The 16,222-nt window shown below is 57.4% G+C and overlaps 1 protein-coding gene across 1 annotated transcript; it reads right to left on the reverse strand.

Moving 5' to 3' along the window:
• Window positions 1–6,184: 6,184 nt before the first annotated feature.
• On the reverse strand, window positions 6,185–16,104 carry ACKR3 (atypical chemokine receptor 3). Its single transcript, XM_081142680.1, has 2 exons — window positions 16,029–16,104; window positions 6,185–8,047 (listed from the first exon to the last, which is right to left on the reverse strand). Exon 2 carries the CDS (start codon window positions 8,002–8,004, stop codon window positions 6,919–6,921), a length of 1,086 nt encoding a protein of 361 aa, XP_080998806.1. The 5' UTR covers window positions 8,005–8,047; window positions 16,029–16,104; the 3' UTR covers window positions 6,185–6,918.
• Between the last annotated feature and the right edge of the window lie 118 nt (window positions 16,105–16,222).

The raw sequence follows: 16,222 nt of genomic DNA on the forward strand, positions 1-16,222 counted from the left end.
CGTGCGGGCCTGTGGACGCAGCGCCCGCGCTGTTAGCGCCCCCGCCAGACGCAGCGTGGTGAGCTTGGGGCTTGGGCTTCAAAGCTCTGACGCCTGTTCACTTATTTATTCAACAGCAGTGTGCAGAGCCGGGCACAGTGCTGGGCACCGAGGTGCAGAGAGTGTTTGGCCCCTGGTCCAGGGCGCTCACATCTGGCTGGGGACAGAGGAGGCGAGGGGAGTCAGGCCACAGCGCTACGGAAGCCCAGAGGGACACGTAAGTCCCGCTGACTACCCCGCCCTATGGGGAGTGCATCCCCTGATTTTGCTGAACAGTCTGTACCCTTTCTGTGATTTAATCCTCAAAATGAGTCCATGAGGAAGACACCAGCAGCGTTCCCACCGGCCGCATGGCCGCGGGACCCGAGGCTCTGAGCTCTTGTATAACTTTCCCAAAGCCACACAGAGAACCGTGGAGAGTAAAACCCAGACCTGCTAGAGCCCAAAGCTTGAGTTCCTGACAATTTTTTTGCACGCTCTGTGTCACCTACGACCTTGGAGTCTCCAGCCACACCCCTTGCTCAGTTGTCTGCTATTTAAAACCCCTGAGGCATCTTGAGAGCAGGGTGGGGAGGTAAAAATAATTTAAACATGCAAAGTATTATCAGTAACCCCTGAGTTTTCTATACAAGGAAGTCCTCGGTAGGCTGAGCAAGGCCTTGATGCATTTTAACAACCCTGAAACTTAACTTGGAGATGAGATAAGGCCGGTCAGTTATTAAACATAACTATTCGCTGATTTCCACATTCTTCTGTGCGGCCAAGCTTAGCCACGGGAGGTGCATGGGAGTCACGGGGAGCCCTGTCCAGCCCAGCTCCCGCCACTGTGGGGCCCGCCCAGTCCAGGGTGCTCGTTCCGGAACCTTCTCCCAGGAACTCTGGTTCTCCTGGAACCGCCACCACCCCGGGGACCTGGCTCCAGGAGAGCCGGCAGTCCTGTGTTTTTTCCAGGTCCCTTGTCCTGCACGGTGGCTTCACCATAGGAGTTATGAGGCCGCCACCAGCTCACTGGCTCCCGTCTTCCCTCGCTGCTCGCTGCCTGAGCCCACCTCCCAGGAAGCTTCCAGGCCTATTCGCCTCCTGGCCACTAAGAGGTACCTTGTGAGTCAGTCACAATCCATGACCCCAGCTCTTCCCGAAGCGGTTTTAAATGGGCCGTGCACTTCCCAGACCTTTCCGACGACGAGGTCTTCCGAGTTGCATTAGCTGCATTTTGGGATGGGTGCAAATGCACATTGTAGCATGTGCCGGGGCGTCCTGGGAGCCAGGGATGATTGGCATTCTCGGGGCACCCCCCCCCCTCCAGTGCCTCCCAAAGCAGGAGAGCCTGAGTCAGCAGCTCAGGTGAGCGCTGTGGGAAATGTCTCCTCCCCCCCACTCTCTCCGTGAGAGCCACTCAGCAAAGTCACCTCCCCGCGGCTGTCTTTCCATCCCTCGAAAGGTCTCTCCCGAGACTGTGTTCCCAAGATGTTCACCCACAGGGCGGTGTGGGACAGATCTGCGCCTCCGTGACCTCTCTCTTCCGTTTGCCTCGGGGATGGTCAGACTTAAAAGTCAACCATTGGGCTCTTTGGCCACTAAAAATGCTTGCATGGGCACGTCTGTCCACATTCGAACCCGAGTGATCATCAGAGTCACCTGGGAAAGTTTTTAAAAGTGTGAGACGTGGGGTCCATGCTGGAGTTCCTAAACCAAGGCCTGCACTGTAGACCCTGGGGATGTGCCTCAGGTCCCCGCAGGGTGCCTCCTCCTGGCCAGGCTGGGACACCCCACCGGGCGCAGTACTGGCCCTGCAGGCAGCACCAGCTCAGAGGGCCAGAAATTCATGCTCCCGAAGGAAAGGCCTCCACAAAGCTAAAGGGGGATCTTCAGCCCAGGGCTCTGGAGCCTCAGGTCCTGCTCCGAGGCCTGGGATGCTCCTGGGATGAGAGGCAACTGGTCTCACACCTGCGACACAGAAACCCTTTCTCAGGGGCACACATGGGGCGATGGCTGGGCAGGGCCCCGGAGAGATGCCTGCAGGACTCGGGGGGCGGGCTCCCCTCCGCCCTCCGTCCTCAGTGCAGGTATCGGGTGCCTACGGCCTGTGCTGCTGGGAGCTTAACTCAGCCGAAATCCATCTCCCCGGGAGCTACCCCAGCACCCTTCTGGCCGACCTCAGGCCAGACACTTGCCCTCGCTGTGACTGTCCTTCCCTGGAAAGCAAGTCCTATGCCCGCGGCCCCAGAGTCGAGCACCTAACAGCCGCAGCGGAAGGACTCTAACCTGCGAGTAACCGGCCGGGCTCTTAGGTTTGGTCCCCGAGGAAGGTGAGACGGTTTGTTTTACCCGATACAGGCTCGAACCAGCAACAAATGTGCAGGAACGGCACAGTGAGCTGAGCGGGACAGTCCAAAATGATGACTTAAGTCAGCCCGGAGGCAGGCGACCAGTGACCACACCTAATTACTCACTGACCACTGGGGCCTGACCCGAGAATTCCTCCTCGATGAGTCACCCACCCTCCTGGTCCTGTCTTGACAGATGGCTGCCTGGGGAGCTGGGCCCCTCCTGTTTGTGCCCTTGTTTTCTGTCACTAACCTACAGGACGTTAACCCCGAGTGTGAAGGCAAGGTATTTGGGGGGTCACAGGATTCTACGTGGGCAGCGCTGGAAACAACGTGGACTTTTACCAGCGCCCGTGACAAGCATTGGGATTTACTAAAAAGACAAAAAAGCACCAGGTGCCAAGTAGTGGGAGTGACGGGGTGTCGAGAGCGTGCTTATGAGAGCGGGAGACGTGGTCAAGTTCACGGAAAGCGCTGGGAGTCCAGCCAGGAGCCAGGAGCCCGCCAGTGGTTAAGGAGAGGAAGCCCGGTGGGGCCTCGGTACCGGGGGCTGAAAAGCCATCGGGGACAGTGAGGGCCCAGGGATGGGCACCAGGGAGGGAGCAGCCACCTCCAGGGCCTGCGGAGCTCATGGGTGACCGGAGCCGAGGCCACGGCTACCTGGAAGGAGGGCTCTACGGCCAGGCACCACCTGCGGGAAGGAGGACCTTAGACCCCACAGCCCACCCCTCCTTCCGTCAGGGAAGCACTCTCCCTCTCAGGACGGAAGACCAAGCGTGACCTGTGGGGAAAATGAACCAGAGGGACACGGCGCTGGGCTCCCTCTGCCACCCCGGCGGAGTCCGGGCTGAGCTTGCGCGTAGTGGACGATTAAAGACTCCTGCGTGTGGAGAGCGCGATGGGAACGTCGGGCCCTGGCTGGCGGGGGAGGCCGCGCGCGGGAGCCCAGCGTTTCAAATGCGGCCTCTCCCCTAACGGAGCGGAAAGAGCCGTCCAGCCGGCGCTGTGAGCCGAACACCGAGAACCGCAGCGGAGAAATGTTGGCTGTTTTGTCGTGAACAGTGCCACCGGGAGAGCGGGAAGCTGACGCCCCAAAGCCCGAGCTCCCGATGGCAAGGAGGGGACAGATTCTCTAGGACACAATCACAAGACACAGGGGTTAGGGGTCAGGGCTGTGCTGGGAGATGATTGTTGAAGGTGAGGTAGGGAGACGAGTCATTTCTTCAGGTCTGAGGACAGCTCTGGGGTCTCCACCCAAATGGTGTCCCCTGGGCCCACCCCTGGAGCCCTGCCGGTCCTCAGGCCAGGGTGGAAGGGCCCTGTCTCCGCCAGCCTCCCGATCCTTCCTCTGAAGGCTCACCCCTGCCAGTCTGCTCTGGGCGCCAGGGTGCCTCGCTCCACGCTGGCCCAGAGCCATTCCTCTACGTCTCGCTGTCCATCGCCCCTCTAGGCTGGGAGCCACCTCCGATGTTTAGAGAGACAAGCTCGGTGCCTGGCACACAGTGGGCGCCCAGCGCAGCTTGTCCGACCCGTGATTGAAAGAACAAAGGCCTGGATGGGTGAATAAATTAAGGGGACCGTGTGCTGGGGGCGGGGGGCAGGGGAATGCAGAGAAGGACATTTACGGGCTGCACAGCTGAGCAACTGATGATTTTTTCATTGACACTCAGGCCCCACACGAAATTCAAACTCTCTTCGCTGCCCACACAGAACACAGTCTGCGCTTGTCACTCGACCCGAGACAGGCCCCGGTGGGGGGACCGTGAGCGTGTCCCTCCTCGGGACCGCGGCCCTGCAGAGGGGATGGGAAGCTCAGCCTCAAACCCTTGGTGGGAAAGGCTAAGAGGAAGCCATCCATCGGGTGCGGGGAGCCCCGGGCCCCCCCCCACAGGCCCGGGCCGCCCTCACCAGTGTGTGCGGCTCCCCCGTGACACGTTGCCCTGCCAACACGCATTCTGAGTCACCCAAGCAGACGTAATGCCATCGCCACCGTGACTCGATCCGGTTGAAAGGGAAGATTCCGACCTACCTAGGAAATGATTTTAATCAGTTTAGTTCCAGAAATAACTATGGAAATTCAGATTTTCCCATTCGGCTGCTTTCGGGTATTACATTGTGACCAGTGACTGAGGAAGCCACCGCTCCCCACCCCCAGCCCTTCCTCGGGGAGAAATGACGTGATTGGCAGCCATTCTGAGTCCCACATGGAAAGCTCTAGGGACATAAGCATATGAAAAGCCAACAAAAACGAAGCTTTTGAAAATAGAAAAAAACACCAAAATTACCGTCACTCTCACTCACGGAGCAGACAGCCGGTGCCTCTCGCATTAGGACGAGTCCTCCCCTCGCGGCCAAGTGTCTCAGTCCCCGGGAAGCAGGACCTGGGGCGTCCAGATGGTGACCCCCAGCGAGGCCCCGGAGAACGTAGCCCTGGAGCGTGCGGCGTGGCGGTGCTGGCCCTCGGTCATCCCCAGCGGCGGGCGGGCAGCTAAGGACACGAAACACGCCGGGGCCTGGGAAATTCTCGGGGCCCCTGTGTGGCCGGCCCGGGTTTCTAAGGCCTCGCTCGTCCCTTTATTCGTCCATTCAGCAGTATTTATTGGCGTACACGCGCCCCTTGACCCCTGCAGTCGCCTTTCACGGAGGTGGGGAGGTCGCAGGGAGGGGGAGCACGCTGAAGTCCACGGTGAAATGCAGCCAGCGTCGCCGAGCTGCTGAGCGGCGGGCTTGCATGTCACCTACCTTCTGTCGCAGCCCCGCCGCGAACCACGCCCTTCCTGGGGCCTTTTAAAGTGAATATTGTAAATATTAAATTGGAAGTTGACCCAGACACTGGCTAGGGCCGTCCTAGGCGTGACCATAGGCATCGTGGCCGGGACACGTGAGAGTCACCACGAAGCGCGTGTGTGCAGAAGTGGCACTGGGTAAGGAGACCGGTGGAACTGTACGGAGGTCGGGCCACCGCCAGCCGCCCAGAAGGACCAAGTAAAACAGCCCCGCATTTCCTCTCAGGCCTGACGGAACCAGCACCGCTCCTGTCAGATGCCGCTGGTGTGAAGACCTGGGACCCTAGCAGCCCCCCCGTGTACACGCGCCATCCAGGATGGGGACTAGCTCTCCCCGGGGGGCCCAGGACAGGGGGAAGGGTGCGGAGTGTTTCAGAAAACCGGGTAGAGCTTTTCAAGCCCTCGGCCATCGCCCAGGAGGACCGAAGTCTCAGGCCTGTCTCCACCCAGAGACATTGCCCGTCCCTCCAGGAGGGAGCTGCGGGGACCCTCCTGCACCAGCAGCCGCGCACTCGTCCCATTCGGGGCACGCTCACAGCTCCCGGTCCCGGTCCCCCTGTGTCGGCAGAGGTGGCGTGGGCAGCGACGGGGAGCCAGGCCTCCCGAGCCCCCGCCCTGACGGACCTGCTGGCCGACGCCTCTGCGGCCCGGGTCCAGCTGGGGAAGGCTCAGCCGAACCGGCATCCTGAGCGCGCTCTCTAACCGGGAAAGTAGGTGGCTTTGGTCACTCACTTAGCACATGGCCTCAGGAACAGGGTCGTTGATGGGCTATCTTTAAATAAAGAGATTTTCCTGAAGAGAGAAAGGGGAGTGAAGTTTAAACCACAGAAGGTTCAGGAAGCGGCGATGTGTGGCCCTGGGGACACCAGAGTCCTGGGCCCTGGGTGTTGCCTCGATGGTAGTGGTCTTTCTTTACAACATGTTCACTGTATGTTGACCTGCATGTGCTGTGTATTTGTATGTTTTTATCATATGTGCCTCCTAAATGCCAAACATGCTTTTGAAACTGAGACTCAAAAGCCATTTTAGGAAAAAAAAAAATCTTTATTTTTAAGAAAATAACTTACAGGTTGAGCGAACTCTGGCCTACGGCTCTCTGTTCTATGCACAGCGTCGCAGGCCGGAACAATTTGCCTTTTTTTGTTGTTTTTTTTCTGTTTTCCGTATAAGTTTACAGATATTATTCACGTCAGAAACTGCGTCACAGGGCAGTCCTCGTCGCACACCCCACGCCGGGACAAAGCGCCCCACGTAGAAGGCTGTTGTGAATAGAACATTTCCGCCGAGGCCGGCATAGATTTATAGATTTATATATAATTTCACAACAGCTAACAGTCATTGTCATCCTTAGTCAAAACCGAAGTCACACTCACTTTCAAACTACAACACGGAGTACATGTCAGCGTTACACTTCCCGTATTTAAAATATACTTCGACTTTCAAATACATTTATAAGGTACAGCGAGAGCGAGAAAATAAAGTCTCGGCATTTAAATACAAACCACCATAGAAAACCTTCAGGAAACAGAAAGTCCTATAGTACAAAAGTGCAGCAAGCCCCGCCCTCCGGCCGCAGGCCCGGGCGAGCGGCACCCGCGGGCGGCCCGGCCAGCCTGACGCACCGCCGGGGTCCCAGCCGCGCTGGCACGGGAGACGGAGGGAGGCGCACAGGGACTCGCCTCCCCGCACGCTGCCCGGGTCTCGAGCCCCGAGGTGGCCGGGAGCCCCGCGGACAGCTACACACGCGTCCCGTCCGGAGACTCGCATCACTTGGTGTTTTGCTCCAACGCGGAGTACTCCGTCTCCGACACCCTGGAGGCGTCGATGAGCTTGGTGAGGCCCGTCTTGGCCGAGTACTTGAAGATGAAGGCCTTCATCAGCTCGTACCTGTAGTTGCGGTTGATGAAGCTGTAGAGCACGGGGTTGACGCAGCAGTGCACCAGCGACAGGCACTGCGTGACGTGCAGGGCGGTGAACAGGAGGCTCTCCAGCTGGCAGGAGTAGGGGAGGAAGTGCAGCATGGAGCACACGTCCAGCAGCACCGCCACGTGGTAGGGCAGCCAGCACACCAGGAAGACCACCACGTAGGAGAAGATGATCCTCCGGCTGCTGTGCTTCTCCTGGTCGCCGGCCGCCGCGATGGCGCGGGCCAGCAGGAAGTAGAAGACCGCGATGACACAGAGAGGGATGACAAAGCCCAAGGCCACCGACAGCAGCTCCGTGCTGACCAGCCACTCCTTGACGCTGTGCTCCGGGTAGAAGGGCCGGCAGTAGGTCTCGTTGGAGGCGGACGTGACGGTCTTCAGGTAGTAGGTGTCGGGCAGGGACACGCAGAAGGCCAGCAGCCACACCAGGACGCAGACGACACGGCGAGCCACCTTCTTCCTGTGGCTCGAGGTGTTGGCAAAGTGGGCGATGGACAGGTAACGGTCCACGCTCATGCAGGTGAGGAAGAAGATGCTGCCGAACAGGTTGATGGAGAAGATGAGGTGGGTGACCTTGCACGTGAGCTCGCCCATGGGCCACTGGTTATGCTGCACAAGGCTGACCACCCAGACCGGGATGGTGACCACCACCCACAGGTCGGCGATGGCCAGGTTTAAGATGTAGCAGTGGGTGTCGTAGCCGGTGGTCTTGGCCTGGATGTTCACCCAGACCACCACGGAGTTGGCGATCATGCCGATGACGAAGATGAAGATGTAGGCGAAGGACAGCGTGTAGAGCAGGACGCTCTTGTTGGCCATGTTGGGGCAGGTCACCGTGTCCACCACGATGCAGTCGCTGCTGTTGCAGGGCCAGCTGATGTCGGAGAAGTTCCCGGGTTCCGAGTAGTCAAAGAGATGCAGCTCCATGGCGGTGAGGGCAGCGACCAGGTGGCCTGCGTGAGAAATCGAACTGGAAAGACGGAAGAGGAAAACTGCGTCATTAGGAAACACTCGAGTTTAGGTCACAACGCTCTTTCAGCGCCTCGTAGGCTTCGGCTCTGCAGAAGTTTTGCAAAGAGAACAACCATTACAGGACTCTGAGAAACAAAATCAAACAGCCCGGCTGGCGTGGCTCAGGGGCTGAGCATCCACCTATGAACCAGGAGGTCACAGTTCGATTCCCGGTCAGGGCACATGCCCGGGTTGTGGGCTCGATCCCCAGTCGGAGGCGTGCAGGAGGCAGCCGATCAATGATTCTCTCTCATCATTAATGCTTCCATCTCTCTCCCCCCTTCCTCTTTCTGAAATCAATAAAAACATATTAAAAAAAAAAAATCAAACACGCCCAGAATCTAAATCCACGTGGTGCTCAAAGAGACAGTGTTTGCTTTCTCTCTTTTCATGGCTGTGTTTGCAAGAAGTCGCCAGCCCGGCTGTGCCCAGGGTGTGAAAGCGACACAGTCCAGGGGCCAGAGAAATGCCAGGCAGCTGACATGGATGGCCGGCTAGCTCTCAGCGAGGGGACAGTGGAGACATTTTATCTACAACCCCCAAAATGGCAGAATGAATCTGTTCTTTACCCGTGTCCTGCTCTGGGGTCTTAGTGAGACTGATTCAGACTCTCTTCTGAATTTGCATTAAAAACGGGACTAGTTCTTTCAACCTCTCTGCAAAATCAGCACGTAATCCGGGTCTTGGGCCACCCTCCGGCTGCAGACATGCAGACCACCGGGGACGTGGTCAGCATGCGGAGCACCCTGCAGCTGACCGCGCTCCAAGCCCGCGGGCTCCGAGGCTGCCCTGTGACTCCCACCCGAGGGCAACCGAGCAGCTGCCTCGAGCTCTGGGCCAGCGCCTGGCTTTCCACCCTTTATCTGTGCAACTGCTCCAAGGGCTCTGTGTGCCAAGACCCAAAGCACAAAAGTCACCACCTGCTGCCATCCTGGAGGAGCCGACACGTTTCCCAACTGTCTCCCCTGCTGACCTGACGTGAGGCCGATGCTCCGAATTGTCACCACTCAGCACTCATGGAGAACCCAGCCCAGAGGTACCACTTGGCCTGGCAAGGATTTCTCCATGAATCACCAGCTACGGGAGGTGCCAGGGGCTGTCTTCCACCACTGCCCCCCTTGCCCCCAGGGCCCTGAAATCCTTCCTTGGCACGCATGGCTCTGGGTGGGCATGACTACAGGGGGAGATGTAAAATTAAGATAATCACAGGCCCTGGTGAGGACTGGGCGCTCACCCTTCCTTCTCACCTGTCCCAGGTAATGACTGACCAAGCCAAGTTTATTTGCGCAGTTAAAGCGGACTCCAGGTCACACATGAGAACTCCCCGGAGGAGGGAGGTCGATGGTCCACCCGCGGTGCGCAGGTGACCACGCTGATGGTATGAGAGGCAGCTGGGAAAAGCTCCCCGAGAGCGGACCCTCCCGGGCCGGGATTCCGGCTCCTCACTCGTTAGTGTTTACTTGAGCCTAGTTAACCCGTCTGCCCGCAGCTTCTCAGGACACCAGCGCCTAAGAACCGAAGGCCCTAATACAGAACCTAACACATAGCAAATGCTCAATAAAACTTTCCCTGCCCTCCTGCTCCCTTTAGGGGAAAGTGTGCCCTCATTTAATTCTTCAATTTAATTTTTTAAATTTTATTTTATTGTTGACAGTATTAGAGATTTCTCCCATTTCCTCCCCTTCCTCGCTTAATTCATGCTGCAAATCTGAAGCTGACACTTCTGGGCAGTGTCCCTGCCGTGGAAGTCATGCAGGACACAAAGACGGGCAGTCGGTTCTCCTTCAGGATAAAGAACAGAGTCCCCAAGAAATGAGACATTTCCCTGCCTCCCAGGACCCACTGGCTCCTCACAGCCTCAAAACTCACGGCAGGCGACCTACCCTGGAACCCCGATCACCAGAGGCCGCCTGCAGGCTTCTGGAAGTTCTCCTCTGTTGGGTTGTAAGTGGCCATTGGTTCCCCTCCTGGTGACCTACCCAGGCCTCAGTGTCCCCACTGCTGATGGAGAGGGCGGAGGAGCTGGGTTAGAGGACAAGTCACAGCCTGGCAAGCCAGAGAGGTGGGCCGGGCCCAGGGACAGGAGAGCCACTGGGCTGGTGCCGGGCTGGGCTCCTTCTCCGCCTGCACTGGGACAGCCCAAGAGGCCATGGCCACAGCCATAAACCCTGGGGTTTGGGCCGATCACAGGGACCAGAAAGAAAGGAACACAGAGCTGAGCGTGCCCCATGCCCACATGACCTCCTCTGCAGCAGCCGGTGTGGATGGTCAGCTTTCCTGGGAGGCAGCGGCCATTCTTGGAGCTGAAGCTTAGGAGCAACTTTGTGGTGTCAATCAAAGCTGCCCACTGCCTGCTACCCTGTGGCTCGGAGCCCACACCAGGGTGGGCCAGGGCACGAGCCTCACCACAGACACTTAGGTTGTCAGGTGTCGACATAACAGGTTCCCGGCAGGGGGGAGAAATGGGGCACAGGATGAAAGACATTTCCAGTTCCGTGACTCCACAATTCACACATTCCTCCTCCCGAGAGATTCTCATGTTCCCAAGTGTACACACAGGAATGTTTATTGATGCACAGATTATATGCTAGCAAGACAGAAATGCCCATCAATAGAGAAATGGTTCAGTAAGTTCGGGTGTCCACTGTTCGTGGTGAAAACAGAGGAGACAGACCCTTGAGAATGTGGAAAGTTGTAACGCTGTTCAGCGGCAGCGGTGAGCAGATCCGCGCCCATTCACAGGGCGCAGTCTCTTTCATGTAAAAAAAGGCAAACATTGTGCGCATTTTATATGTAAATGAGAAAAGGCACAGAGAACTGTCATATTATGTACAAAACTTTGGGCCAAGATGGTGGGGTGAGGGGACAAAGCAGGGATTGCAGCTTTGACTCTATAAACTTCTCTATTATTTGAAATTTGACATCAGGAATTACATAAATTTTAATTAGGAACCATAAATCGGCAGTTACAGAATAGTCATGAGTGTGTAAAGTACAGCACAGGGAACAGAGCCCATAATATTGTAACAACTGTGGAGGGTGCCAGGTGGAAACTAGACTTATCGGGGGATCACTTCATACGTTATATACACGTCTAGCCACCACGCTGTACACCTGGAACTCATATAATATTGGATGTCAACTGTAATTGAAAAATAAAATAATTATGTAAATTTTAATAGAGGCAGGAATGTTCCAGAAAACAATAAAGGTTCAGGTTCCACGTTTCCAGACCACAGACACTCAAGTGAGAACAGAAAGAAGTAGGTTGCTGACCCCTCCCCTCCCCCCACACTTCCCGGGTTTATCTTACGAGTCACCTAGATTCCACGGAGTCCCCGTCCCACACCTGCCCTCAGGCTGCATTTCGCACCAGCCACGAGGGGCAGTGGCTCGTCCTGGGCCTGCGGGGGACCAGGTCTGCCAGGGCCTCGTCTACCACTGATGTCCCACGTGGTGGAAGGGCTCCTCTCTGTCCCCGAGGACGGTCCTGGGAGCCGTGCCTCTCACTTCCCAGGCTCACTATTCACCCACCACGTATCCCTGGCAACGAGTGAGCCGCAGCCAGCAGCCTGGGGTACTTAGCTGCATCCAAATGCTCTGCCCGAGCTCTCTGGGCAGGCTGCGGGGAAAGCCGGGATTAGAGGCCTCTGAGCTCAGCGTCCCCACAGGGCGGTGATTTGTCCTGCAGTAAACTGTCCCTTCACCGGCCAACAGTCAATCCCTCTGGGACAGACTGCCAAGTGCTCAGGTGTCTGGCCAGTGTTCAGCCAAACCGCCTTCAATGTGTTTGCCATTTCCCATCACAGGCCAGGAAGCCCCTTCCCAACTAACCCCTCAGCCCCTCCCGTCCCAAATGACGTGTCCCGGTTCCTCCCGCCTTCTCCTGCCCAGGCCGAATCTCTGTGTATCTGGTTTACATTTCTCCTGCCTGCTCACGACATCTCACTCACCTTCCTACAGACACAGCCAGCAGAGCCACCGGGCCCAAAGTAGGTGGTCAATGAATCAACAGTCAGTGAATCAATAGTCAATGAATCAATGAAACGAAAGATCTGAGACTGTCCCTGGAAATGGGTGTGCAGAGGAGACTCCTTGGAAATTCCCACTGAGTGGGGATACCATCACCCCTCCTCAGGCCCCCAGAAGTTTGTGGAACCTCCTCTGTGAGGGGCTCTGCTCTGGGGCACAGGGACCCAGCATGATCACAGCCCTGCTAACTGAGGGGGTTCACCAAGCAGAGCTAGAGGCCAGAATCAAGGCTTGATGGGGGGAGGGGTCAGGCTGGGCCTGTCCCTGCAGGAGCCACATGGTCTTGAGCAAGCAAGCGGCTTTGGTGCTGAAAAGGCTCTGAGGACAGAGGTGACACAACCACACAGGCTTGTAGGTGTGCCGGGTGGCAGGGAGGACACACTGCTGGGGGAGGACACCTGGGGAGGAAGGTGCCCGCAGTCTCCAGCAGGAAAAATAAGATACGGAGGGCCAGGCAAGGCCCCAGGCACCCGCAGACACCGAAGGGCCCCTGCCTACAGGGGACCTTCTTTATCCGCTTTCTGCGACTGGGGACCTGTTCTCCCAGGCTGGAAGTTGGGGGAGCAATTCAGTGCTGTCCCCAGACGAGGTCACCTGTCCAGCCCCTCTCACTGCTGCGCACCTGGAGACAGGCCGGGCAGGACAAGGGGCGGGCACCTCACTCTCCCGACTTCTCCTGAGACTCTGGGGAGGGGAGGCCTGCTCGGGTCTCCTGCGAAAGCCCCACCCGCTACCTGCCGGGCCTGCCGTCTAGACGAGGACCCCCAGGACCTAGAGAATCACTGGGCAACTGCACAGGACCGAGGTTTGGTTTTCAAGTGTTCGCTTTTTGGAGTGTTTTTGTTACCAATCCTGCAATAAATCTATGGGGTGGTTCTCAGCCTAGTGGACTCCTGTGGCCAGAGCAGCCTGGGGTGCAGTCTGTCCCCCAGAAAACAATGCTGACTGGACCACACACACACACACACACACACACACATGAGTGACCCTGAATGATCCTGGCCTGCACAAGTAAAGAACTGCTCTGAACCATTTGAGAATTCAAAAAATAATAGAAAATTTAAAAAGAAAAAGCCATACCCTAATTCAGATGCAGGCTACCTACTCCCGGGGTCCTCGGACATATGCCACGTCAACACAGGGGGCACCTCGTCCACTTAGGTACTGGGGGATACAGTGAACCCCCACATCCAGAAACCCGACCTGGTCTGTGTGCTCAGCTGCCCACAGGGAAGTGGAGCTGCGCCCAGCAGGGCAGATCTGAGGTCCCGAGTCACAAAGGCGGCCGCCAGGGTTGGCGGAGTGTAACCAGAGCCGAATTCCCACCCAGCTTAGGACCGGGACCAGGCGGCGGGAGGTCAGCCAGGCTGAGAGCCACTCAGGGCTCCCGGCACACACAATGGGGCTCCCAGGAGAATGCTACGCAATCTCAGACTCTTCCATTCAAGCCGGGAAAAGGGCCCCACAAAGGTATCTGGCACAATAAGAAATCTGGACGTGCCAGCGAGGCCTCAGGGTGCAGTCCCCATGCTGCGCCGTCCACGGCCCCGGATCTGCCCTCAGCCAGCAGCAGTTCAAGGCCACCTGAGGTAGTCGCAGCCTTTCCACCCTTTGGGCACTTGGAACAAAACAGGGTCAGCTTCCACACCTACTCTTGGCTCAGCAAAATTTTTGCTACAAAACTACACAATTCCTCCAGCAATTCCCCATTGCTTTACTAAGGAAGCAATAATGGGCTCCCCGCCCCAATTCTAAATTAGTAGGTCCTCGTGTAACAAAGGCATCTGATAGCCCAGCACAGAGCCAGTTCCCTTTTTTTTTTTTTTTTCCTTGCCTTTATTATAATAGCAAATGTGTGTCCTAGAGCTATGATTTTCTGGACTTGAACAACATACCTGCCCACTTGGATGCTCCCAAGAGTAAGACTAAGTTCCTGGGTTGCCTGGTTTAACAGCACAAATCCTTCCCAGCCCCCACTTCCATTCAAGTCCTGCAAAGTCACTGGGAAAAATCTCGCCCTGAAACCTTTCTTTAAGGCTGTTTCCTCCTCATGGGCCACTCTCAGGGTTGAGAGTGACTCTCAGGCTCGGGTTTGAGAAACTGCCACCAACTTCCGTGTCTCCCAGGAAAACAGGAACCTCACCACCTAGAAAGATCACACAAAAAGCCACTGTTCTGAGTAAATAGGTTTTTTTGTTTGTTTTATTGTGGGTTTTTGTGTGTGTTTTTTTCCCCAATTCAGAAAGCCTATGCTTGGCCTGTTCTGGGCCTGACCAGAAACCACAATATCTTTTCCATTCTCTCAGGATTCGTTGTTAACGGGTAACCTCACCTCTAGAGTCCTGACCCCCTGTTAAAGCCCAGGCAGGCGGCCTGGGCTATACTTTTCAGAACTTTCTTTAAACTATGATTGCGATGCAGGCCCCGTTTAAAAAAAATCAGATGGGCAGCAAAATACGGTCACTTTCCAATTTCCTTTCTCCTTTCCACCTGCGTTTCTCAGTTTTTCTTTTGCTTTTCCACCCCGAGCAGCCTCCGCCCCCACTCCACCCCCCACCCCAGGAGGCTGTGGAATCGAGCTCAGCAGTTGTGTGCACACTTGAGTGTTTATGGCAGAGACAGGGGAAAAAAGGGCAAATTGTTTCCAAGGTGGAGCTCCCCTGTGCCCCCGGGAGAGCCGTGCATGGGGAGGCTGGGCGGGTGGGGGGGGGGGGGCAAGAGCTTTATCCACTTAAATCTGCAGAAAGTTGGGCGCAGGCTCCAGCAGCCTCCACTCTCTTTTCTAGGCAAGCCTATTTGGTCTGGCATTTTCCTGGCATAATAAAGGCACACAAAGGCTGCATCTGTGCTTAAAAAGAGAAGAGAAAGTTATCACATGGAGACTCTGCAGAGTGAAGTTTCAGGGGGGGGGTGTCACTGCACCAAACACCTTCAAAGGCTGGCAACCACTTCGGGAGCTGGGGGGGGAGGCAGTTCCACTTTAGGGAAATGTAATTATTCTGTAGCGAGCAAATGAATTGGGGGGGGGGGGGGGAGAGACAGAAAAAGAGAGCGAGAGGGAGAGAGGGAGAGGGAGACAGCCAGTCTGACTTTTACAACTTCTCATTCTGTCTGGAAATCACAAGTCACGGTTAACCACCCATCTCTGCCCTCGCTCCAAAGTCCTTCCTCTCGGACGCCTCCTGAATTTTTGAGCCTGCTGACAAAGCTGAGCAAAATTTACGTTTTACCGAAGGGGTACATATAAATCATAAAGTCCTAGCCTTGGACTAAACACGTCCTGCGCGAACAAGAAGCACTCGGGTGAGATGAGCAAGGACGTGGTCGGGAGAGAGACGCCGAGCTCCCCGGCTCCCAGGACCCGCGATCCCCCCGAGGCGCTGAGCTCGGGCGCCCTGGGCTCCGCCGAGCCCCGGCTGCGTCTGCTCCGTTAAGGATGCCTCGGAGTCCAGGGTCCATCGGTCTGGACTTGCGCGTGTCCTACCGAGTCGGTCTGTCCCGCAGCTGACACGGCAGAAGCGAAGCGGGGTGCCAAGCTGTCCCCCGCGCCGGCTCCGAGAGGCACAAGGGACACCCGGCCACCCCCTCGCGGAGTCCTCCGCGCGCTGGAGCTTCGGCACCCACCGCCGCAGATGGACACGAGATCCCCAAACCCAACGGACGCACGAGAGGTCCTGCCACGAGCGACCTAAGAAAACCGCCCTTTCGCCCTCCGCCGGGCACGGCGCCCCGGCCCCGCGGCGGCGGGTAGGCGCGCAGTGCGGCGCGGCGGTGCCACGAGCGCCGGCTCCCCGCCCGCGGACCCGCGCGGTCCGGCGCCAGCGCCCCGCAAACCCCCCGCCGGAGCGGCAGCCCTGCCCGCCGCCTCCCCTGCTCCCCGCCGGGGCGAAGGGGAGCCGCTGCCTTACCTCCGGCCGCGCTCCGGCTCTGGGCTCGCCTGCGGGCTCCGCGCTCCCTGCCTGCGGGCTGAGCGGTTCGGGGCACTGCGAGCTCAGGGCTGCAGACTCGCGTTATATACACTGCGGGAAGGCGCCTCTAGATGGCAGCTCTGCAACCCACAGCCCCGCCTCCCTCCCCCCGCGCCGTGCCACCCCCGCCCCAC

The sequence above is a fragment of the Miniopterus schreibersii genome (assembly GCF_964146895.1).
Source record: "Miniopterus schreibersii genome assembly, chromosome: 7".
Lineage (NCBI taxonomy): Eukaryota > Metazoa > Chordata > Mammalia > Chiroptera > Miniopteridae > Miniopterus > Miniopterus schreibersii.

Excerpts from the sequence above, each read along its gene's own strand:
- ACKR3 (XM_081142680.1), bottom strand. The coding sequence starts at position 8,004 with ATGGAGCTGCATCTCTTTGACTACTCGGAACCCGGGAACTTCTCCGAC.